Below are 25,306 nucleotides of genomic sequence, written 5' to 3' on the forward strand. Positions count from 1 at the left end.
TAATTCATAGGAATGCTTGAGAAAAGTTCTCAGTCAATTGCAAGGTACCAAAATTTTAAATAATTTACATCCAGACATGTTTTAATATAATCTTTATGAGCATGATGGGAAGGCCAAGTTCAACTGTGATGCTAATAGTGATTTAAACACTTCAGAAAACGCACATACATGGAAAAATAGTCTGACTTCCTGTTTAGTGGGAAGCAGACAATACTAGCTTATATAAGAAAATGTGACTTCCACTGAAGTCGGTATGCATTTAGTTCAGTAAGCCTGGATTGAATTTGTTACCAGCAGCAATAAGACTGGCAAAAGAAAAAATCCACAGGATAAGGTAAAGTGTGATTCTTCTAACTTTTTTTTTTTTTTCCAGTTACTTTTTCTCTTAGTTCACCTGTCTTTGGTCCATAGTAAACTATATCCACTTCTGTTCATATGCTCAGTACTGTATCTGCTATGTAATCTGGCTGATCATTTACCATGTATAACTTAAACAAGTTCCTAGGTCACCACCAACTGTGACTCAACAGACTCCAGGATAAGATACAAACATTTTAATGTATTCTGATTGAAGTGGAAGCTGTATATCTAATAAATAATATCATCTCTAACTTCTAAATTCTTTAAGAGCATACACACTTAACAAAATAGCAAATTAGCAAAATTAGCAAAAAAGAGGATAGAGTAATCCAGTATAACAAGGGACAAGTAGCACAATTAGACTTTGCACAGGAAGAAAAAAATCTTAGCAGCCGCCTGGCATCATCACTAGGAACGTACATCCCGTGATATACAAATGCCGAGTGACTTATCACTTGCATCCAGAAGAATTTTGCTAATTTTAACTTATAAACAGCCTAAAAGGCCTTTGAGCTATAAATTGCAATAATCTAAAGATGGCAAGAGGCAATAAACATGAGTTAATGACTCAGCATCCTCCTGAGATAGCACTGGTCATGCAGCTTTGCTTAATCTTAGGCACGCACAATCACTGTAAAAAGGTGGTCTCCAGAGACCATTTACACTGACAGTAAGAAAAACATACCATCTCTTTATTTGTTTGAAGGCTACCATTGTCCTTTAATTTACTTCAATTACACCCAATTTTTAACCACATTTCTATCTCACAGATAGATGCAATCCTTCTGTTTGGGACACTAAATCATATGTAAGTATAGTTTGGTTTTCATATTCAAGAACAGTAATGCATATTCCATGGAGTCTAGGAAAAAAAACGAACCGAAGAAGAGTGAGCGGAAGTTTTCTAACATTCTCTTGTTTTGCCAAGATTAAATGATAGTAGAAGACAAATGAGAAAGGATTAAATGCTCTTTCCTTGAAATAGAACAGCCCTTTCAACAAGGAGTTAGCTGCTCTTCAGCTGAGAATAACAGGTTTACCAGAAGAAAGGCCAGCCTGGCTGGGAAGCCACATGGTAGTGATATGCAGCCTCACCTCCTAAAGCTGGGGAGATGGTCTCATGATAACTAGGACCACAGGTTGAAAAAAGAGCAAGAACAATTCTGCTTTATTTCTTTGCTGTTTCTTATCAAAGGAAGCTATCACAGCAGCCTGATGACTTAGAGCACGACTGATTGATAGATGTCAAAGGCTTCTCCTGAAAGCAGAATGTACTTTCTAGGACCTTCTTCACTGATCATAAACATGTTTAGAAACACTGTGAAAATTGTAAGACGTTCCTTTGCCCAGCACATACATGCAAAGAGGTACAGCCTGAAATCAGAGCATCCACATGGCTACTGTGGTGACACATGAGTAACTGACTGCTTGCTTACACGGAATGGGATAACAGACAGCATTGATGGCTAGGAGGCAACCAGAGAGAATAAAAGCAGCAGCAGCATTGCTGCAAATGGAAACAGGAGAAACTGAAAGGCACCCCTGAGAGCCATCAACTGAACTGTGGGTTTTGGCTCTGAGGAAGCAGATGAGAACCTCGAAGTTATGAAGTTGTCACAGACACGCAAGACTAGGCAATACCTGGACTTTCTTCAAATGCTGCAGTTTTAAAAGCACGCAGTAAGAGCTGAATAAAGTCCCACATGAAGCAATGCAGGAAGCAGCCAGTTACTAAAATGCCCAGGGCCAGGGTGAGACACTTGGGCACCCACAGCATCCCTGTCACCCCAGGAAGCTGAGCTCCTCCAGCTCCTTCCAGCTGCAGTCTCCTCTTTCCCTACCAAAACTCCCTTTAGCACTACTGGAAGCAGCCAGATTTGTAGGTTCAACAAGTTACTTTGGATTTCTATCAACACAAACTACAGGATAATCTGTTAAATTAGTTAGAAACAGGATCCTGCTCATATCTATTGAAAAGACACATTTTGGATAATGTAACTACATAACATATTTTAGCAGCATTACACAGACCAAAAAAAAAGTAGAGATAACCAATGGTTTAATAAACTATGAACACAACATACTAGAAGTGCGTATGCTTTTTACTTCCCTTATCCATCATCATAATACAAGAGAAAGCACATTTTATAAATACCTTAACAAATCAATTATGTGAATGATTTCGAAAAGCAACTTAGTCTCTGGGTAAAGTTTACAGTTATCTGGGTAAAACTTCACACGTCCCACCAGCAGCAGAGTTTAGGGGTAAGGCAATTCACAAGTGCACTGTTAAAAAACCCTCATGTCAGGATGCCTTCACCTTATGATAGCATCAGTACCTGGCAAACTTGAGTAAGATGGTCTGAGAAAAACCCCAACAACCTGAAGACAACAAGCACAGCCACACAGACTCAAATACTCAACCGTGACAGGGACATTCTTGCTGCCAGCAGAACAGCCCTTATCCTATTCAAATTAACTATACAGAAGAAACCCGGACCAGAAAGGGACACCTGAGCTTAAAATTGCTTAGCTTGGATTTGTAAGACGATACCAGGAAGCCCAGACTCCTAATCTGAGGCTAATTAAGGCTCCTAATTCTCAGAATACACTGTATATCTAGTAGACCCATACCTCAGAGAACATGAAAAGGAGCAGCACCCTACATTTTCTATAATTTTTTCTGATGAAATAACTTGCAACCAAACAGTATAAAAGAAGTACTGAGCTAAAGCTTTTAAATTGCCAAATCAAAATATGCCAAAGCATAATGAGAACACTAGGTTTCATCAGAATTCTTTTAAATCAATCCTGGGTTAATTTGGAGGGCACCAACTGTGTACTTTGCTGGTGCAAAAGCAGATGCATGTTGTGAATGAGGGATCTAGAAAAATTTGAAAAGCAAAGATATATATGCATTAGCAGTAAAATCCAGATGTCTAAGAGATGAAAGTCCTCAGCTACATCAGAATATAAAAATATATTCAATTGACAGCCAGAACGACAAAACACTTCTATTTACTAGAGTGCAAGGTAGTTTGTCCTTCTGTGGTAGATACTGAGAAAGTAACTCCCCAGAAAACATTTCTGCAAAGAAGTATGTAATCCATCACGGGACAGTTCTCCACCCTTGCCCTCCTATGAGGAGGATAAGTAACGTCCATCCGCGGTGGCACTTCAGAATGGAACTAAGGATACAAGTACAAAGTATTGGAGACATAAGAAATATGAGACTTAAAAAATGTAAATTAGACAAGTATGACTAGAGTTTTCTTGCACACAGCAATTATATTGAAGCTTTCCAAAAGGTTGATGATTTAGTTTACACAATAATACGAAAAATGTTAAGTAGTAGTAGTCAATTATTATAGACAGTTACCCCAGTTCTTCAAGACAGAAAATGTGCAGTATCTTTTAAACAAAAAGATAACAGTCTGGGTGCAAGACAAAAATGTAACCCAGCATCACAGAGCATCAGCTTTTTGACTCTGGATTTTTTGACTGAGTACCACCTAAGGAAAATGTGAAAGGGTGTTTCGTGTATGTAATTCATATCAAAACACAAAAATAATCATCCGGAGAGCAACAGAACAGTCCTGAGGAGGGACTACAAATTCTCAATTTTTTTCACTATTTCTTCAGATTTCACCTACCAAATTCAGGATGTGGCCATGATTTGCCGTGCTGTGTGACAGGTATGGTACCTCTCTGTCCAACTAGAGAGGAGAAAAAGCTCTGACCCAGAAACTTTGACTCCTCCATGCTGCAGCACTGCACCTCAGCAGGCTCACCACTACTACCTCCAACACTGCATCCAGACAGCACAGACCTCAAGTGATGTGAAAGGAACAGGTCTGCACAAGGTCATTGAGGCATATCCATAGTGTGGTATTAGAGACCATGAAGTACGGGTGCAGAATTTACACACATACTGTGGGAATGAAATTCACGACAATAGCTGTCTTGCGTCAGCACAGGCATTATTTGATAAAGTGCTATATGCTGTGACTGCAGGTCGTAAGAGCAATAAAGAATATATACGTCTGAACAAGTTTTCTACTTCCTCTCATTGGAATGACAGTGAACAAAGATGACGAAAATTACAGCATATGAATACTAGTGTAATTACTGAATAGTTCCCCACATAATTATGCAAAACAGATCTACCCACAAGTTAATGTAGCCATTTTCTCTTTGAAACAGAATTTTCATGCCATCCATCAGTAACCCCAAAACACAAACCTTAGATGACTTAAGTACACAGAATTTACTCATTTGGTCTGTAATATAAGCAACACTTGTGAGTAGAAATAAAGGTTTAATGAAACAAAACAGTGTACTCCACTAGGGAAAACACATTTTGCCCAAAGAAAAAACTAATGCAAGTAAGTGGAAACTTGACTATTTGATAAATATAGCCCCAAAGGTTATATGTTTACTGAAAGAATATAAATATCGTATGTGATGTAGATTTTTATTTAACTAGAAACATTAATTGCTTTCTAAATACAATAATATTCTTTCCTTTCAAACTGTGAGGTCCCATTTCTTTTACTGCAACACGTAACCAATTACCTAACAAAAATGTTTACATTAATCACAATGACTCTATATTTTAGTTTTTATACCACCGATTTTATTTTTGCTTAGAACTGAACTCCCTCAGGCATTCTTTTGTGCCAACTGTTAATTTCTATCAGTGATAAAGTTCCCTTAAGCTTCTTCTAACATCTACTGGACATGACCTCATAAAATTTAATGCCATTCATTAACCCCAAGCACTTAACTTTACACAGTAATGTCAGGCATCTGACTTTTCAGTGCATGAGAAATCCAAGTGGGAACCGATTGAGAGATACAAATTACAAATCGTTTGAGTAGTAGAAAGAGCAGCACTGAACAATATTAAAGGGTGAATCAAGACGTGAACAGAAGTAGGGTTCCTGCGATGCCTTCTATCTAGAATTATAAAACATTTATACAAACAAGGAAGAGGCTGCCACATGATCAGTTTGGCTTGTGAGGGGACTGAAATTCAGACCTGGGGCTTGAACACTGTCTGAAGTAGGTATGACATGCAGTCACCTTTTCTCGGGTGTTCAGTAGCCTTCAGGCATCTTGGAGGAGTGTGGGTGCTAGGACCACCTTAAATTCTGCAAAGGCCATGCACCAGCAAGACTGGAGTAAGCCAGGAGCAGTAGTTTCTTCTAAGAGCTCCTCCCTTTCTTCCTACAAGAGCCTTGCCTAGGTTTAGCTTTAGAGTGTGGTGGTTGTTCTGATTTTGGTTATGTACCAAGAAAGCTTTCAGAGGGACAGCACTGTTTGTATTTTCCCTGAGATGCACAGATGGGTGATGTCTGCTTAACTCATTTAACCATATTTCCCAGTGGCTTCACACATGTTGGAGAAAATCTGGAAAATTCTAGAGGTTATTGAAAAAAAAATACGTAGCAGTAATTTTCTTGCTTCTCTTGGGCCACTGAAGGACATTCCTTGCGGGGAGTGGAAACTGAGTGACAGCTTGTCAAGGCCCCAGCTGTAAAAAAGGCACACTGATGCGGGGGGGGAGGGATATATAAAAAAAAAGTATTTTATTTTCTATTTCTGTTGGCTCAAGAGATATCTCGGCATCCTCTATGAAAAAGGGCAGTGCTATGCAGCTAGAAACATGGTCCATCAGAGTTCCTGATAGCAATCTGCTTATTCAGCTCTGTTATGCAAAATCCCCTCCCCTAGTCTGCACACTGGGCTTGCTTTTTCTTGGTGTCACAGGCTGTTACATTCTGGGTTAAGTAGTTGATGCTGTTGGAGCAGGGATCAACTTAACATTTCTATACAAATTATACAAGGTAGCTATAAATTGCTTCATGAGAACCCACACGAGATTTGATGCTGATGTCTCGAAGTGCTACAAGTTTATTTATTTATTTCTAAGCAGCAAAAACAGCCAGCTTTCAGAACTAAGCAGTAGCTTCTGAATTTACTGATCTTAACTGGAAAATATATTCTCTGCTACTCTATAAATCTAAACAGATGGAAGGAATTTTGCTCAAGCTTTATTTCCACAGAAAGGTATTTCTAAGTGAAAGGCAGGTATTACAGAATTGAGGTTTTCACATGTGAACAACTGCGATTTCTGATGCCAGTCCCATCTCCAATTTCTCAGAATGACTATTTTAGCTATAAACCACATATAACTAAAATCTACAGTCAATACACACTTCATGTTATTGAAAATGTTTTTGCATCTTGCCTGCCAGTGGTCTAAGATCACTTTAGCATAATTACAGTGTGATGCAACAACAGTAAGTGTGCATCAGTTGGAAAAGTTTTTATTGCCTAATAGCAGGGAATGGTAATAAAGCAGATGTACACCAGGCCACATGACAATGGCAACCAATTGATCTGTATTTGGCACAGCAAAGTATTAATGTTTTATAAACGCGAAGTATGTTATATACTTTTCTAACAATATGGATGTAAATCTCTGCACAGCATAAACACTTGTGCTGATCAACATAGAGATACTGCTGTGATAGGTACTTTGAAGTTGTAGATAAGAGCTCAAGCTGTAAGATGCCAACAAAAATGGAAGTTTATAAACAATCACTGCCAGACTCTTAAATGTAGTAGCACTTGTGGGACTTTCTGTAATATAAATAGTAATTACCTTCAATGCAGAATATATTTGCAAAAATAAATATACCGGTGCCTATACCAAAACTCACAACTCAGTATTTTACTTGCAAAGCCATCTGTAAAATCTCTAAAATCTAAGTAAAACAACCCCAAAAATAATTTTTTTGCTCAACACCACCTGATATGCAGTGCCCAAATATGTATACATGTGCATACACATACACAACCACTCCAATATACATATGCAAACACTACAGTATTAGTGTGAGGGCAACTACCCTGTAGACAATTCAATCAATCTCTCAAGTGACACCCACACGTGCCTGCACACACAAAAGCAGATGTGGCATTAAGATTTACAAAGTTATTGAAACTTTTAACAAGTAAAACGCATCTTTACTTAGCTACACCAGAATGAGGAATAAAGGGGTTTACATATGTTCCAATTCTAAACCTATCAATCAAACCCATGTTATTCCTTTGGGAGCTTATTTACATGCATATTTATCAGCCTCACATGCTAATTCCCTGCTGTTTTATGCCTGCGAGGCATGTTTATGAGTCATAATTGTTGATCTCATTTGATGTATTTCACTGAAGTAAGACATTATTCAGTTATGTGGCCTAATGTCAATGAATTACGATGACCTGATCTTTGAAATGCAACTTGCTCTTTAATTTTTATTAGAGCATAACTTATTCAGAAGAAGAAACACACTAAAATGGAAGATTACATGCTTTTGTAGTCATTTTACTTAAACATCTTATTTCTGAAACACTCCTCCTTACCTCTAGGCAAAGTTTTAAAAGTGCAATTCATACACACCAAATGAAAAGCATTTTTGATGAAATTAGTAAATATTTCTCAGAGTGGGATCTTTTATAGATGTTTTTATTTTGTTTTACCCAGCCACAGGACAGGCCTTTGGAGCACTGACATATAGTTTGTAAAAAGAAAAAACCAGACCCCATCTAAAGCCCCTAAATGGTGATTGCCTTAACTTCGCCAAAACTGAAACCAGATACAGACTTAGAAGCAACTGGTAAATGAGAACTACTAAGGCAAGTTAAAAGTCCCGAAACTGACTCATCATCTTTGATGCAAAATGGTGTCAATCTATAAACAGAAAATCGCTTGATGATCAAAGTTAAGACCTAAACAGGGGAGTATTTACACAGTATAGAAATGTCACTGTGGTAGCTTGGGCTGAGCCACCAATGAATGGCTCTCTAGGTGGCAAACCACAAGCAGCACTAGCAGGCAGCTGAACATGGTACTTGTACAATTCTGTTCCCTTCCCAAAGACCCATGCTGGTCTTCCAACGCCTCAAGTAATCTTTAAAGGTTTAAATTATCTTCAAAAAAATCTGATTAATAACATTCCTCAATAATCATGCCTATTTTCCTAATGTGATTACAGCATGAAGGAATCATAAAATAACTGCTTATTTTTATTCTCTTGCAGCAGAGAGTTGGTCCCATTTTATAGTAAGTGCCCACACTTTGGATACACAGTGTAAGTTACTCCTTATGCTAGGCTAACAGAAAATTGTCACTGTACACGTAATTTACTACCATGATTTCCAGACTTCACCACTTCCTATCTTAAGACTCAGTATTTTTTTTAATGTAATTATAATTTTGCTATATATATCAGAAGTAACTATCAATTGGCAACTGATTTCAGCTTCACAAAAATTCGAAGTATTTGACTTCTGTATTTGACTTAAGAGATTGTCACAAGTAATACAATGTTCAACTTAAATTCATCTTTATGTATTAATAAAAAGCCAGACACACTTAAGTATGTTCAAGTTTCAAAGTTGCTGATCTGAGCTACAGCTTTAGCAAGGAACAGAGTAATATGCAGAAAAATAAAACTGTCTTTAGCCAAGTAATGCAAATGCCAGATACCAAATGCAGGCTCATTTTTCCATAGGAATCTCAAATTGAATCTGACAGATATGAGTAAGTGTCTTTGAAATTGCAGAAAACCTGCAAGTAGCTTCCTAAATTTGTAATATCTAGAGGACTTGTAGTATCATAAATACCATATTAATTCCAAGTCGAAAAATCTGCAGCAGATTTTTCATGTCCAGAATTAAATCTGTGATTTTCATTTATAGCTGCTTTTATGAAAATAGTATTTTTTTCCCTGTGAAAATTAAATATATGAGAAAGAGCCAAAGACCATTTAATACACGCTTTATATGCTCCTTTTTAAAAGCTCCAAGGAGCATTTAATACAAGGTTTACATGCTATTTTTCCAAATCAGAAGTTTGCTTCTGATAGAAGCATGTTACAAAACAGCTTCTTAGAAAATGAAAAAATCTTCACTTGAACAAATAGTTATGCTAATGGCACAGTTACCAGGGTGTAACTTTAGTTCACGCAAATGCCACAACTAAAACTGTTATGTGTTCACTATATAAATTTATAAAGTATATTAAATATAATCCTGCAGAAAAATGTCAATTTCAATTCCAGAACTTTTAATACAAAGTTTTCACTGGTTATAGTTATGAGAACCCTGAATGAGAGCTAGAGTCTTCCACAGTATAAGCTCTAATTTACGTTTCTTCTTTCTTTCAAAGGCCACCTAGCTGTGATAATTCAGAATAGAGCTTTGTACGCTTTTGCAAAGGAGTATTGTCTTTTGTACTTCAATAAACAATGAACCAGTATTGGGTCGCAGAAGTTTGGAGGTGGCCCTGTGGCTCAATATGTTTCCCTCTTTCATTAAGATAACATCTGTTCTGGCTACCAGTTGGCAAATCAAATTTGACGAGAATTCATCAGAGTGCAAAGTAGGAATGCTCACTAATGGACAGATTTATGTTCTGTTGCTCCACCCTTTAAATATTTCAGATGAAAAGTAAACAAAACCAGCAATGATACGTTCAAATATTATGACTAACATATACAAAATATAACCCCCTATAGTGAAACATTTTCACATCATTGAAAGTACTGCATGAGAACTCTATCCCTGCAACTGCACTTAGTACTGAAACACTATACAGTTCATTTTTCCTACGGTTAAATCATTGATTCCATTACAAATCCAATTTCTCAGAAGAAAAGAATTATCACCACCATAAAAGCTTTATCTGGATGAATTTTGTGCCTTTTAACTTCTAGGAAGATCAAGAATAATAATTTGTAATAGGATATCAAAATTTTAGTGGAAAAATTTATCATACAGGCTACTTGCTAATATTTTGGTTACATGGTCCCAGTTGCACTAAATGGAATGGGATTTGTTCAGAAATTTGAGCACAGTCTTATTATCACAGAGTTTAGGCATTTTTATCACTCTAGTATCAAGCAGAAATATTTAACTGCCAGCTGTTTGGAAAGAATTAAGATATTTAAAAGAAGGAAATTAGAGCAGGTTTGGTTTTTATTTTAAGTGGTCATTATAGTTAACTTACATGAAATTTGATTTTTAACCTTCCCACCTACTTTTCATGAAATAGCAGAAATGATAGGTATTTCATTTACCTCAACAGTAGCTGCAGGGTAAACTTGAAGGTATCATGTATTCACTGCAATATGTCATGCCAGCTAATGTACCTACTACCAAATAACAGAGTGAAACAGTAAAAGCAGTATATAGTGCTTACTTTAAAAAAACCCCAAACTCTTAAGAAGTTTTAGTATTTTCCCTCTTCTTAAGGCGAGCTGTCAATGCTGAGAATCAAAATAATGAAATAAAAAAGCACAAACAAATCAACTTTGATAACTATTTCATTAAGCTGGAGTAACATTCCTTAAAATCCTGGCCAAACTGAGTTTTTTAATATTAACACCCATATATATCTGTACTGAGCCACCATGTGCCAAAGTTTAGGGAATACTTTAATATTCGAAATATTCAATATTCAGAATATTCAAAATATTTTAATTCTGATTACTCATAATATTGAAAAGGTGACAATGATCTGCATCTTCTAAAACACTTTTCATTTCCATTACCAAAAATTTATTTGAAATTTCTAAGTTGACAAGTGCTTACTTATTTTAAATTTATGTATAACACATGAAAAGATCTTGTGTGTATTCTGACATGTACCAAAATTACTCTATTTTTAGTGAATTACCTACCAGCCTCACAAAAACTGGCTGAAAGAAAGGAAGAGCTGAAGGATGGCATTGTAAACGAGGCAGTGTCCTGGACCTTGAACAATCTGGGTCCAGTTCCTGACCCTGCTACAGACTCCTTGTATGAACCAGGCATACAATTTCACCTGCTTCAGATTTCTTTTTGCATGAGAACATATAGTCTAGCTGTTAGTCCTATGAAAGTCATGAGAATTAATTTCATAGTTTCTTTGATATATGACACTTTCTAACAGGATGAGGTAAGCACATAGATGCAAAACAAACATTCCAAGTCCCACTTCCCTTTTTAAACAGATGAAGCCATGGAGCACAAACTGTGTCATAACCTTGTGTGATTGTCACAAATAGTGAAAATAAATCTAATTTGCTATATCCTTTTGTGTCATTTGTGCTGCAGCTGAAACATTATAGTCACATGATTACTGATGCAGTGATCTAAACATCTGACATGATGAAAAAGATGAACATGGAAATTTAGGAATGACTAAAAGATATTCTAGATCTAACAGAAGTGTTCAAGCTTGTCATAAAGCGTGTGTGTATATGTACATCCATATAAATCTGAAGCTTAAAATACTTGGAAACAAACCCCAGCTATAGTTCACTCATACAAAACAAGATTTAAACATAAGCTCACATACATGTAATTGAAACCTAATGTTTCAATCCAGTATTATACAGACTTGGGTTAGTTTGCCATTTCGTTGACTGTGGAGAAAAGCAGACAAAAGCAGAAAGGCTATGCACATCTCACCCACTTCCCCCATTTTACCACTCCATTTTGTTTAGAGACAAAGGTGCGATCTCACTATCCTGTATGTTTAGCCTTATTTCGGTTATTGCTTATCTTACAAGTAATATGGAGACCATGACTTTTAAAAGTCAGCTATATGCACTCTGTCTCTGGGTAGCCAAATCTTGACACCAAGAAACCTGAACACTCCCAAAATTGAGGAATTCCAAGTAGCTAACCACAATGCAGTACCATGGGCTAAATTACTGCTTCTCTTAGACAATAAGGGCACTCAGGCTTGTTACCTTTACAGTCAATTGGAACCTAGCCATTAATTTTAACAGGATCAGGTCCCTGACTTTTCCGACATCAGAGAAACATCTTTCACAGTCATTTTGCTATAAATAATTAAAGCTGATTAGTAATAATAAGGTACTTTAACCAAAAAGGTAAACAGTGGAGACATTTATTATCAAAGTAAGAAAAGAAAATTAAAACAACCTGCAACACTTTTGTATGTGCAATTCATCAGGCAATGTTGTAAAAGAACAAAAACAAATGTTGGCTCATTCCAGAGGTTCTTTGTCATCATTAATGTATTCAGGTTTTCACAGCTGAATTGCTGTACTTTGAAAAGATTTTCATGAAAGGAAACTCAAATTCAATGTTTAAACAAAGCTGTCAGGTTACCAAGATTCATATTTGCTTGTATGTCCAGAAAATGTTTTCTCCTTTAAAAAAAACTCTCTAGGTTAGAAGTATTATTATTCCTTTGCTCTCAATTTGTAAACAACAGAAAATAAGCTTTTGTTAAGCAGCACATATTTATTTATTTATTTGCTATTGCAGAGCTGTAACCAGCAGTTAGAAATATCTGTTCCAAAGCGGAGGTGAAACTACCTGGTATGGATATTTTACTTCATTACTAGTTCTGTTCCTCAAATTGATACAAATGGCCTCCTTCTGTTTCTGTCTGTCTGCTTGCCTGATCAGTGGAGCTAATTGTCAGAGCTGGGGAGATATCCTATACCTAAACAGAAGATATGCAGTTTGTAACCTGCTTAATTTGCCTTATGTCCTGGATGGCCCTCAGTATGTTGTTCATTAAAGTATCAGCTGTTTCGGTTGTAACAGTGGCAACCTAAGCATAGGCCTATTTTTCTTTGTTAAAAGGCCAGATTGTCAATAAATAATACATATCTTACCAGCTAATTTCTTACCACTTAAAATAAGTGTGATGGTACTTTATCTCTTCCATTCTACACCTCTTAGTTTTGCACATCCAAAGACGACAGGACAGGGGTACCCAAGGAGGCTAAAGAATAAGGCTTATCAGTAAACCAAAGCCTAAAATTTAAGCTTTGCAGTATCACTTGGCACTTAAGTGAAAGTAGGTTGAACTCTTCCCTTTTTAAAAACAGGAATTCCACATCTTTATAAATGTCCACATATATGAAAGATGGGAAAGATCCCATCTGTGCTGACATATTTCTGTTATATAGAGCAATCAATTTCTAATACAATCAAATCTATGGCAGTTAAACTCTTTCAAAATGTTTTAACATACATTTAATCTCAGATACGGAGGTCTGTAACATCAGCTAGCTGCACACAATTCACAGACTGCTTTGTAAATTACAATCTTCTGTATGTCAGGACAGAAGTGAACTCAAAACATTTAATTATTACCCTGTACCAATCCTGCTAGCCTCAGCTAGAATTGTGATTTACTAGTCTTTTATTATACATACACAAGTACAATCAAACTTGTACAGTTCAATTTTTTTAAATTAAGAGAATCTACCTTTTCCATATGTAGGAGATACAGCCATTTAACATAATTTGATCATTGCCTGGAAACACTTTACAAGAAAGGTTTTTACGGGTAGTAACCTTCATATGATATTTTTGTATCAAGTCTGAGTAAAGTCTTCAAAGAATGATTCCATCCTCACAGTTAGCTTCTGTATAACTTCTAATAATGAGCTAGTTTTAACATACTCTTAATTACATTTAGAGAGAGCATATGAAAAAAGATTATTCTGTTTTAATTTTGTTGTTCAGTAGGTTTCTATAGTTAAAATGGAAATTTCTGCTTGGTATTTTAAGCTTCTCTGTGCATGTAAAATTTAGTAAAAAAGCTTTCTTTTTTATTCAATTTGCATAATTTCCTTTTATACCACAGGTTTTACACTACAGGTACACTAGAAAGTGAGATGAGGGCCAACCAGTTGAGCTTTAAACTCGATTTGGAAAAAGCTAGGAAAAGAAAAAGAAATACTGAAACCAGCTTTTCCCAAAGTATGGTCACAAGGAGTTATTAGAAGAATGACAGGAGGCAAGTGATTTATGCCAGTATTTGGACAGGGCTGTATCTGGAAGGAACTGGAAACTCCCAGCTGAGATGACTGAACCAAGGTAGTGTGCCAGTGTTATTAGTGTGAATGGTCTTATTTTCATATACTGAATTAGAGGAGAACTTTCAAAATTAACATTTTGGATTTCTTTTAGATCAACGAACACTGCTGTCCAAGAAGTCTTCTCTAACCTTATCTTCTGCCTTTTCAACCACTGAAAGCAATTTCCCTATATGACATTTGTGACAGTTACCCGTGCCACAGAATAATATCCAAACTAATATTAATGTAATGTCCAACTTAATGTGAAGCTACCAAAAAAACTTTGGAGCTACCAATTCTAGAGAGGAAGATCCAACTCTGGAAGCCAGTAACCCACAATACTGTGTCAGCTACTCACATTCACTCCCACAGCTGATTTAAAATATTTCTGCAGTTCCTAAATACAAACTCGCAGCAAGCACTGAAACCAAAGGGTGCACAACTGGCAAATTTCTGAGAGCGTGTCAACACTCATACAAATACAGTCTTTAAAGGAAAAAATGTACTGCATGCTGGCTATTTTCAACTAACTCTATATTAAATATATGTATTTGTAAACACGCATAGCTTCTCTTTGAACTGATCTCTTAATAACAACGCATTTTTAATACAGAAAAGAGAGGAGAAAAAGAAGAGTTGTAGGGAAGCTGCTAGTGACAGAGTTAGCTCAAGACATTGTGTTGCTCCAACAGCCTTTGTCACTGCAAACCTGTTGCTGCTCAATTAAAAGCAAGCTAAACAGTAGTTATTATTAATAAATGAATATTAAACAGCTTGTTATGTTAAGCATATGGTGTTTGAATATGTTAAAACCATTTTTGCTTTTATTCATCCTATATGGAGAGAATCAGACTGAAGACAGCTCCTTCTGCTCTTGCATACCTGTGCCTTTAATGGAAAAGCCAAGGCCATGAGGAGGAGGACAAGGGTTCTGGACAAGGACCACTAGCAACGATTATGTTGGTGGGGCACGATGAAGCATTCTGCCTGAAGGGTAAAACTAGCCAATGAAGGATGCAGGGCATTCTCAGGACCTGTGCAAACCATAGTATGATATCTCAAAGGCGTTAAGAACAATCACAACCCTCAACATCTTCTGCTCCAATATAATGAATGCAAAGAGTCTCTGTTCCAATCTTGTCTTTTTAATGAAAACACAAGGTAGAGTGCATATTTAAAAGGACTCTTAAAAACACGATGATATACTTCATGTGCATGTCCCTCCCTGCAGAGAAGACAAAAGAACCCACATTATAGGACACACAAGACACCATACAATACACGATCAAAAAATATTTGCTAAGAAAGTAGTAAGGCTTCAAGAACTCACTATTTTTCCATTCTTGATTGCTTTTAGCTAGGGATGTACTTCTCACACAGAGACGTCTGGACCTCTGTGGTTGTTCCTTTTAAACATAATCACAGAAACGATCTCTAAAACCAGATAGATAAATGCCATACAGGGCAATCTGCTTTCACATTGCTTCCCTGACTAAATGGGTTGTAAACTCGTAACACTGAATAGCTACTGACTTATTAGGAGACAATACAATTTTCTGACAACAAATATTCACTTAACCCTGGAACAAATGTGAAAGAATGCACCCAAGACCACAACAGTCCCGTGTGAATCGCACTTAATGATTTGACGACATTATATGACAGGTCCAGAGAAGCTGGCATTTACTTTATTAATTCATTCCCCTCTGATTTTTATGCTTTCTATACAACACTGTTATAAACCAGGTATAACCATATAAGGTATAGTTCTACATAGTAATACTTTCTAGTGATCAGGGTTAAGAGGTTAACATCAGAACAGCAAAATTGTCCGAAGATGAGCAATGGAGAAACACAGAATATGGTCAAAGTAACATATGAATGTTCTCTTACCATCTCACATTTTTAAAGGCAGCCTTGATAACCAGGAGGGATGCAATGGTAAGTAAGTAAGAGGTGGGCAACTGATCTATCTTAACTGGATTAATTTCAGTCACACACTGCAGTAGTTATCTTTGTCCTTCCAGCTACATCAGCCTTCTCTGTCCTCACCACCAACTATAGCCTTTAGACATGAAATATAACCCCCCAAACTCCAAATCCAAAACACTTAGACCAATTAAAGGTTTCCCCTTTTCTTCTATTAAGAACAAAGAACACATTACATTTTTCTATGTGAAGTATGCTATTAAATAATAGCTTGTACACTAATTAAAGGAAATGTAATTGTGAGAACACACTGACATTGTTAAAGTAAATTACCCAATTCGTTAATAGTTTCATTTCAAGTGACCTTAATTGTATTAATTGTGATATTGAGCAAATTAAATTGAAGAGTATTAAATGCATTGTTCCAGTCTGTCCTTAGAGGATCAACTTTCTCATTACATCAATGAAATGGGAATACTACCTACTATGCTCTTCGAAACTTATGTCAGAATGTGGTGTACACTACAACTTCGAGTAAAAATTTCTGGCAGGTTAGCAACAGTTATCCTAGTTATCCTGTTTCAATGCAGTGTAAACCTCAAGCATTTGGGAATAAATAAAATAGTCTGTCTGATGCAATACACAGGGAGAAGGTAGAAGAACAAAGATTCTGAAATGTCTCTTCATATATTCAGGGTTTATAAAGTCTCTGCTGAAGACAAAAAAAAAATGTAAGATTCATCAGTTTTTCTCATAAAGATCTCTAATTCAGAGGGAATCATTCAAAAATATTGTTAGAATAAAATGAACAATATCACAAAGATTCTTAGAACTGAAAATGTAGCAATATACCATCAAGTTACTATAGTAAAAAGCAAACATAACAATGCACATATACATACATACATGTAAACTAAAATACAACCAGATCCAAAAGGTATAATCCAAATTTAAAATTTCTTTAAGGAACTAAAAATCTTCAATTTGAAGTATCAGACTGCAAAAGTGAGAATCCCTGCCACAAATGTCTTGCCAACTATTAAAAACGCTATTTAAAAAAGTATATATGAGTGCATATATGGAATGCACATGTTTCTGTCTTGAAAACAAATCAGACAAAACGAAAAATCAACCATCAGAAAAAGACTGAAATACTATCTTATCTGGGTTCTTTGGAATATTTTAAAGGGATATAAAAGAGGATCCTGACTGTCAATTACTGAGTATTTTAAACTTGCAAACAAGCACATTTTCATGACTCATCATAACTCAAGATTCAAAGTCCCTCAGTTACACAAAATTTGGAGTGCTATGAACGCCCAGATCTTTTTTCAAATGACACTTACCTCATCTGTAATGCTCTACTTTTATTTGTTCAGCCAGGTAAGTGTCTCCTGCCTAGCATCTGCAACATTAATCCTCACAGCTGTTCCTACTGAACCATGTCTTATTCTTCTCAGACCACTTCTCCAAAATCTCAATACTACTTTGAATTGTACATCTGCCCTCCACTATGCCAACAGCCCTGTCCCAAACAAACCACATATTGTCTCTACACCTTAATGGAGATTTTAATAAAAGCACTAAGCACTACTAGACTCAATCAAAAAAATTCTGGAATCCCATCAAATACATCCTTCCAAGCTGACGGCAAATGAACAAAAAGTAGTCTACGCACACCGTTTTCCAACAAGCTATACTTAACAGCAATTCATGTGTCTCTGAGATTTCTTTCATTTTGTGAAAATGTCTTGTGAGAGTATTTCAAAACTCCAGCTGGACGTGACATCTCCTGGTTCTCCATCAAGTTTTGGTATCAGTTGCATATACTAAAAATACAATACTTCACACAGATTAACAAATCTGACTAGTTTTATGATTAAATATTTATTTTCAGCATCCTTACAGTGACATGCTTTATTTTTATTGCTTCATTTCAGTGAAGATTTCTAGCACTTTGCTTCCAAGGTAACGCTTAAAGCATTCAGCACAGCTTGAAAAAACAATTCAGATGCCCTGATATTCTACAATATTGCCTAGAACATCTCCAACTGATGGACCACCTCTCCTCCATTCTTCTATGGCACATGATGCAGAAGACTTTAGACACAGATTTTCACTAAGTTGATTCTTTATCATGCTTGAAATTTGAGGCCAAGTTGAAAAACCTTGTCTTGAAATACTTCTATGAAGACAATGTCGGAGAGACTTCACGGACAAGAACAACTGCATACTTTGATGCCCAAAGACCTAACACCATCTAAGCATATGCTTGATTTAAGATGAAGTATTAAAACTTCAAAGACTTATTTTGGATATATAAAGTTTCAAATTAAAATGCAGTATGTGTTTCACAGTAGAAAAACCTATGAAGATGAAATGGATGCTTTATGTAAAATATTTACATAGATAGAACATAAAAAATGTACCATAGTTGGTAACCTTTATGACTTGGGGAACCATGTATTTACATATCTTTATCTTCGCATGTGCGTATGTGTGTGTTGTGTATATATTTTTAACAGTTGACAGCTGTTTTAGAGCATACAGAGATGCCAAGCTGAATGAGGGTCTTGATTACTTCAAGATTAGCTATCTAAAGTTTCTATTCATTTTAAGTGTTGTTAGTGCGAAGAGTCATTAGTCACTTCCTTGTCTCATAGAACATCAGCATACATTTACATTGTTAATGAACATTTGGGGTAAATGAATTAATGGCACTTTTAAACATCAATTCAATACTAATAACTTTGTATGTCATAGAAATGTTAAGGTTGGGATAAAAATGAGAAACCTTTTCAGTCAAGGTAACTAATCGCTTCTGGGCACAATAAAGGATAAAATTAATTTACAATGTGGGCTGGTTTTTTTTTAACAGGGTAAAAAATCTTGTTTTTTCTTAAAACAGAGTTGAGAGAATTACCAGTATTTTTTTAAGGAAAAAAAATCAGAAGAAATGCTTATATTTTTCTTGATTGGGGTAGACTAGAATCAAGCTACATTTCCTCTGGAAAACGGGTATTATTTTAGCTTATTGCAAAAGATTATTTTCAAGTTTCTAAAAATATGTACAAAAATGCATTTAGTTTATCAAACTACAATGGCTCCATATCGTTCAGATGTCAAATATATTAGAAGAGGAACACTGACCTAGAAAAGCTATTTCATATAACCATCAGGTTTTAAAATACTTTCCCCTAGATGTTCATTCTCATTTTTTAACATTGAAAAGGCTTTATAAACCAATGAAGGAAAAAAAAAAAGAATTAGCTCAAAGGGACAATGATGTTTTACCAACGTATTTTAAAACAAAACATCAGCTTCTTATAAACTGAAGTAATAAACCTGACTAAGCAAAACTTGACATAGCTTTTTTGGTAAGCACTAGTAAATGGAAGATTTATAGACAGATACACCCACACAGAGTAGTCGATCTGGGTGAGGGACTTAAGAAATGTGACAAAGTTGTTTCAACTCTGTAATTTAAAATAAATTTTTTATTTTGCCCTCCTGGTACATGTGTTCAATGACTGGAAAATTACAGGTAGTTAAGGTGCCACTATATATAACCGAGTACTTGAGGAATGTTTTCATGACAAGGACGAGCTTTCCCGTTAAGCTTATCACTTTCTTCAAACCAACTATACTGTCACTACTCACAAATAAGTAGAAAAGACAAGCAACACAGACATGCATTGCATTATGCAAGCAGTTTGTTCTCACTATTCATTAGTCTTCCAAATACTGCATTTAATTAATTTACTTTAGGTTACACAGTAATTTTTACCTTTCAGCCTGTTCATTCTACATCAGCTTCCTTCTTTAAAAAAATAAGAATATAGGTGTTGAATTAAAAATAAAACAAAAAGGAAAATGGGCCTTTTTATTTGCACGATCTCACACAAAATAACATACTGAACTTTACTGCAGAATTAAAAAAAAGAACACAAAAATCCCCTAAAACGTATGCAGTGTAAGAGCCCATGCTTCAGAAAGTAACATAAAGCCATGCTGCATTTCAGTATTCTTATGCTGAAGTCAGTGTTTGGTTTATGATTAAAAAAGGATGACAGCGCATTAAACATTTGGCTAATGTTTCTGTCTGTAATTGAAAGTTGACTTTTCCGTGGTTTTCATTAGTGTCAGTGTTCTGCACATACTCTGTGAAATGTTCTTTAAGCTGCCCTGTTCAACTTCATGAGAGAATTAAACAAATTAGGACAGGTACAGTTGTCATAACACATTTATGTAAGGTTTCTACGTATAAAGTAAAAAAGGTACAGAAATAAAAAACTCACCTTCCTCTGGCTTGTTCAAATAACTCTGCAAGGGATCAATGCCTATTTCTTGTTCCTCTGTTTGCAAAGGGTGACTGGTTTCAGACACAGAATGATACATATTGGCAGCAGTAAATTCCAATCGAAGAGTATTTATCTGGAGAAAAAAAACCCAACAAACCCTTCAGTGTTTCTTTAGCTATTTTTCAATCACACAACTCAGTAGCAAAAATGCTTAAAACCTTTCCTTATCTTCCAGGTGTAATATCACCATTAGCTGTCTAATAGCAGACAAATAGTGTTTCCATTCAAATGTTTATTATTCGGAGTCCAAAAGAATTGTCAGTACCTCCAACTATCACACTGCAAGTAAAAGTCCAAGAATGGTTTTGACAGACTGTAAAATGGGGAAAGAGCTTCTTTCCTTTCTTTTTCTAGCTTCCCCAACTCATCTCTTAGTCCAATTCCAGGAAGAATTGATACTAGTCCTCTTCTGGACTCAGGACCTACTATTCTAGAAAAACTTCCTTTTAAGCACTTCTTTTTCAGAAATCATATGTCAAGTGTAAGGTAATAGAGGGACGCAAGCACATGCAAAAAGGGAGCATATTGCATACTGGTATGATGGCTGATTTCGGTTTTAATAAGATTTGTATTAGCTTTCTGGAAAGATGATGTTAAGGAAGCATCTGAAGAAACATAATCAGCTAGCTTGTGAATATTTACAAAGAAGTTCTTCCAAAAATGAAGGGTAAAAGGGGAGAAAGCACAAAACTGAAACCCCAGGAAGTAGCTGACATGGGTTCATCATCACAAGCTGCTGAACGGCATTCACAACACTACCACATAAGTGAACAAGAATGACATTAGAAGTTCACGTTGAGGAGTATTGGAAGCTAATATTGGCTGCAAAGAGTAAGAGGATGCCAATAAAAGGGTGAAAGGCAGACGGTGTTATGGTCAGAGCAGTAAGAAGAAAAAATGACCTTTCCAGTGCATTAACAGCACAAGGGTACATTTATCAAGACTGCATTTTGGTCACTGTACAGTGATTTATTAACTTGCTGTTAACAAAACACAAAAGAACTATGCCAGCCAAATAGGTTTGAGTTGCCCAAGCACACTAAGCAGCCACCTCCAATTGCCTGCTTAGTTTTAAATATCACTTACTCTATAACTGCTTAGTTTACAAGTACTATAACTTTCTAAATCCAATAAAATTATATTTAAAAATAAATATGCAAAGACAAACACAAAGAGGTATGCACCTACACTTTCAGGATTGGTATATCATCTCTTTGGAAATCACTTCAACTATGCTTTTCCGTTGGTTCTTACAAGGCATAGCATTGACCATATACGCTTTATACCTTCAGTTTACTGACTGTAAATGAAGGGGCACAGGGATTCTTAAGACCTTCCTGCTTTTATACGTTATTCATCTGCTTCATTTTCCTACAAAGTTATGTAAAAAACCAAAACCCCAAAACAAAAAAAACCCCCCAAACCAAATCCGAACCACTAAATAATAAACGAAACTAGCTGGGCAACTGTCAGGCATTTCCTTCAAACCAACGCACCCAGACTGTTTCCAAAAGGATGCTCTCTCGGCTGTATCCCCTGAGGGTTTTGTCCTTTATCTGCCCTGGCACATGTGTTAGTGTGGTGTTGAAATGACCACACCACCATCTCTCCGTGCTTTTAGACAGAAGAGAATATCTGAAGCTCTTGTGAGCAAGGAGCTAGTAACCGAGGGAAGGTATGACTACCCGCTTTTGCAGTGATACACCTTTATGTCAATTATTGCAATCATACGATAAAACACATCACTAAAACACAGAATTGCCTTGAACAACTCTCCGTACTAGCTCAACAAAACGTATTATGAACACAAGTACACATCATGTGTTTCCTATGTAATTTCTAAACCATAATAATGAAAAATGCATGAATGGAAACTCCGAGAAAAACATTCAGAAATTTGCTATTCACTTAAAAAACATTTTAATGTTTACCTGCAGTCTTATGGCTACATAATATAGAGAGGTGTTTAGAACTATCTCATACCTTCAATAAATAGATGACAAACTTGAAAGAACTTACTTTAAAAAATCAAAACAAAACACAAGAAACAACTTTGCAGAAAGACACCTTTATAGTTTTCTCTTTCTGGAATTTTAGTTGCTGTTCTTGTTCCCCTTGCTATGTCATTGTAATAATTGTAAGTTCTCACAATGTAAATTGTAAATTTACAATTGTAAAGCTCTGTAAGTGTTCCAGGCCAGATGGGGGGGTTGGAACTAGATGATTTTTAAGGTCCCTTCCAACCCAAATCATTCTATAGTTCTATGATTGTAATCACCTCTCTACTGACCTGTTGATTTTGTCTTTACAAAAAATACAAGTTTATTTTGAACTGTGCTGCTAGAGTTTAACTTTTCATTTTCATGGCCTTTCAGACATTGCTACATGATCCGACCAAGGGACAATCCTAAGTGCCTTTCAAATTGAGAACCAGGCACAAAATGACCTTACCAGCCCTTGTAGTTTTAGCAGCCACAACTTAGTTAGGACACAATATGCTTCAGACATACATTGTCTTATGTCCATAACACAGTATGAAATTAGCTCTAGTAAATTTGTTTTATCTGCATTCTTCCGTTCTGTATCCACCTTCTCTTTTTTTAAATACTCCCCAAATGCCATGCCTTTACAACATATAATAGCCATAATTTACTTTACAGACAGAGCAGTTTTAAACAGCTGAATAGATTTACTTTTGATATTTGCAGAGTGATTTAATCAGTTACTTGTGTTTGTTTACGGATACATTTGATTAGTATTTAAAAAAAATCACTACCTATTAGTCTTGTCACTCCCTAGCCCAAGCAATTTTCTCTACAGTTTTATACTTAAGTTCTTTTCAGCTCTTTGAACAAAGAGAAAAGAGAACTATTAAACAATTATGATTACACTTGGGATCTTACTCTGAGACAGATTAATTCTTTACAGGTTTGTGGTTGATTTGTAATGGCCTGTAACATATTGTTCATATTAAATAAGATGCAATTTAAAAACATTCTCAATGTGAAACAATAAAAATGTTATAAAAATCTAGAATTCAATTATTAGGTTACAAGACTTGATGCTACTGGCTATCTAGTTAAACCCTAACATCTCAGCCAGAGCTAACAGTGATTCTTTTATCTATTCCTACTTCTTTTTTCCCTCCAGAGATGAAGGGCTAAAAACCCTGAAGGCCAGGCACCCTTCCCAGAACTGGGAGTTCAACTATTCTTTAATATATATGAAAAAATAATTAAGGCTGTGCATGAAATATTTATGTAGTTAGGGGAATGAAAAGAGACACTAATCTACCCATGAGCCCAAGGAAAAGACAGGCATACAAACTATGTGTCTGGCCACTCTCCTTAGGTATGCAAACACGCCACCAAGGACAGCATTCAGGTGTGCTCCTCACTAACTAGCACATGTGGAGTGAATCCAGTCTGCTTTCCAGTGAAACCATCTTATCAGACATCTGTAACCTGTCAGCCCAAGTTCTCAATGCAGACACCAAAAATCCCTTGAAGGACAGGCTTAGGGACTACGTTTAAGACGTGAAGAGTATTCATACTGTTTGGGCAAAACTAGAAAATATAATGTGTCTCACGAAGGTATAACTGAGAAGATGGAAAAGAATTAGGCAATTCTGAGCTTCTACAACATCCATTTCCCCTCTCTTCCCATCCCCCAGTGGTGAAATGAAAGGAGAGGAACTGCAGGTTTGAGGAGGTACTTAGGACCAGGGCAGACAACCTGCACAAATTACACACTTGTCCCACTCTTGCTGTCCGATAACCCCTTACCCCCAAACAATCAAGTAAAATACCAAAACATTTTATGCTTAAAGAAAAGAAAACAAGAACCCACTAACTTTTGAGGAAGAAGCTGAACAACGCTGTTTAATTTAGGCTACATAAAAATAAAAATCAGTTTATATCCATACCAGCAAAGCTACCAGAATATGACATTTCTGAAAACTACTGAAGCATACCAAAGTATTTAAATAATACTTTGCATTCATTCTATTAGACTGTATCATCCACCTTCTCCAAATTATCTTTGGGCCTTTATTTCATGCCATATAGCAAAGTTTACCATTTTAATTACTTAAATTGATGACAAGTAGAGGAAATACTTGTTTAGCTAAGTGATAAATTAGCTGCCCTGTGAAGTCAAATTGATTAAAACGACCTGACTAAAAGCAAATGTCTGATGTGGTAATGGTCTTATGAATGTTTTGTTAAGTTTGACAGCATCATGTTACGAGGGTTCACAACTCTGCCCCTCATTTGCAGCTTATGAAGTAATCAAGCATGTTAGCATACAGAAATGAGGACTCTCCAGAATGTGAAAACATTTTAAAGTAGATAAGAAACTGAGTATTTGGAGAATAAACACACATTGTGCGTATTCAAAGCAATGAAGTATGATGACTTGCAAATAATCTAGAAACAGTTCCAGACTCTGGGTTTTCTTTCACTGGCCAAATTCTCCTGGGCCTTAAAGTACTCCTCCTAAACTAGGCAAGAAAAGAAAAATAAAAAGAAAGAAAAAAAGTCATGCTTTCTCTGAATAGAGGGTGAGCAGGAAACAGTCCTGAGCATGACCTTTGGAACATGAGGACCATTTGGTATGTTTCAAGCTGGATAATTTTAATAGGCATTTTTGAAAATGTGGTCCCAATCTGTAATATTCACTGCTTTATGCTTTGCTCCATGAATGATTCTTACTCAGGTCACAGAGAACACCAACCTCATAGCACTGAGCTCTTCACTT

The 25,306-nt window shown here is 36.0% G+C and overlaps 1 protein-coding gene across 5 annotated transcripts in view; it reads right to left on the reverse strand.

Moving 5' to 3' along the window:
• The window catches only part of TBC1D5 (TBC1 domain family member 5), a 319,489-nt gene that overhangs the window by 169,866 nt on the left and 124,317 nt on the right, over window positions 1-25,306 (reverse strand). For all 5 annotated transcript variants that reach the window (XM_030478214.1, XM_030478248.2, XM_030478230.2 and 2 more), the window contains one exon: window positions 20,486-20,621. In XM_030478214.1, coding sequence (XP_030334074.1) covers window positions 20,486-20,621 — 136 coding nt within the window. The remainder of the gene's footprint in view (window positions 1-20,485; window positions 20,622-25,306) is intronic.

Source organism: Strigops habroptila, chromosome 1 (assembly GCF_004027225.2).
Source record: "Strigops habroptila isolate Jane chromosome 1, bStrHab1.2.pri, whole genome shotgun sequence".
In the NCBI taxonomy this organism is placed as follows: Eukaryota; Metazoa; Chordata; class Aves; order Psittaciformes; family Psittacidae; genus Strigops; species Strigops habroptila.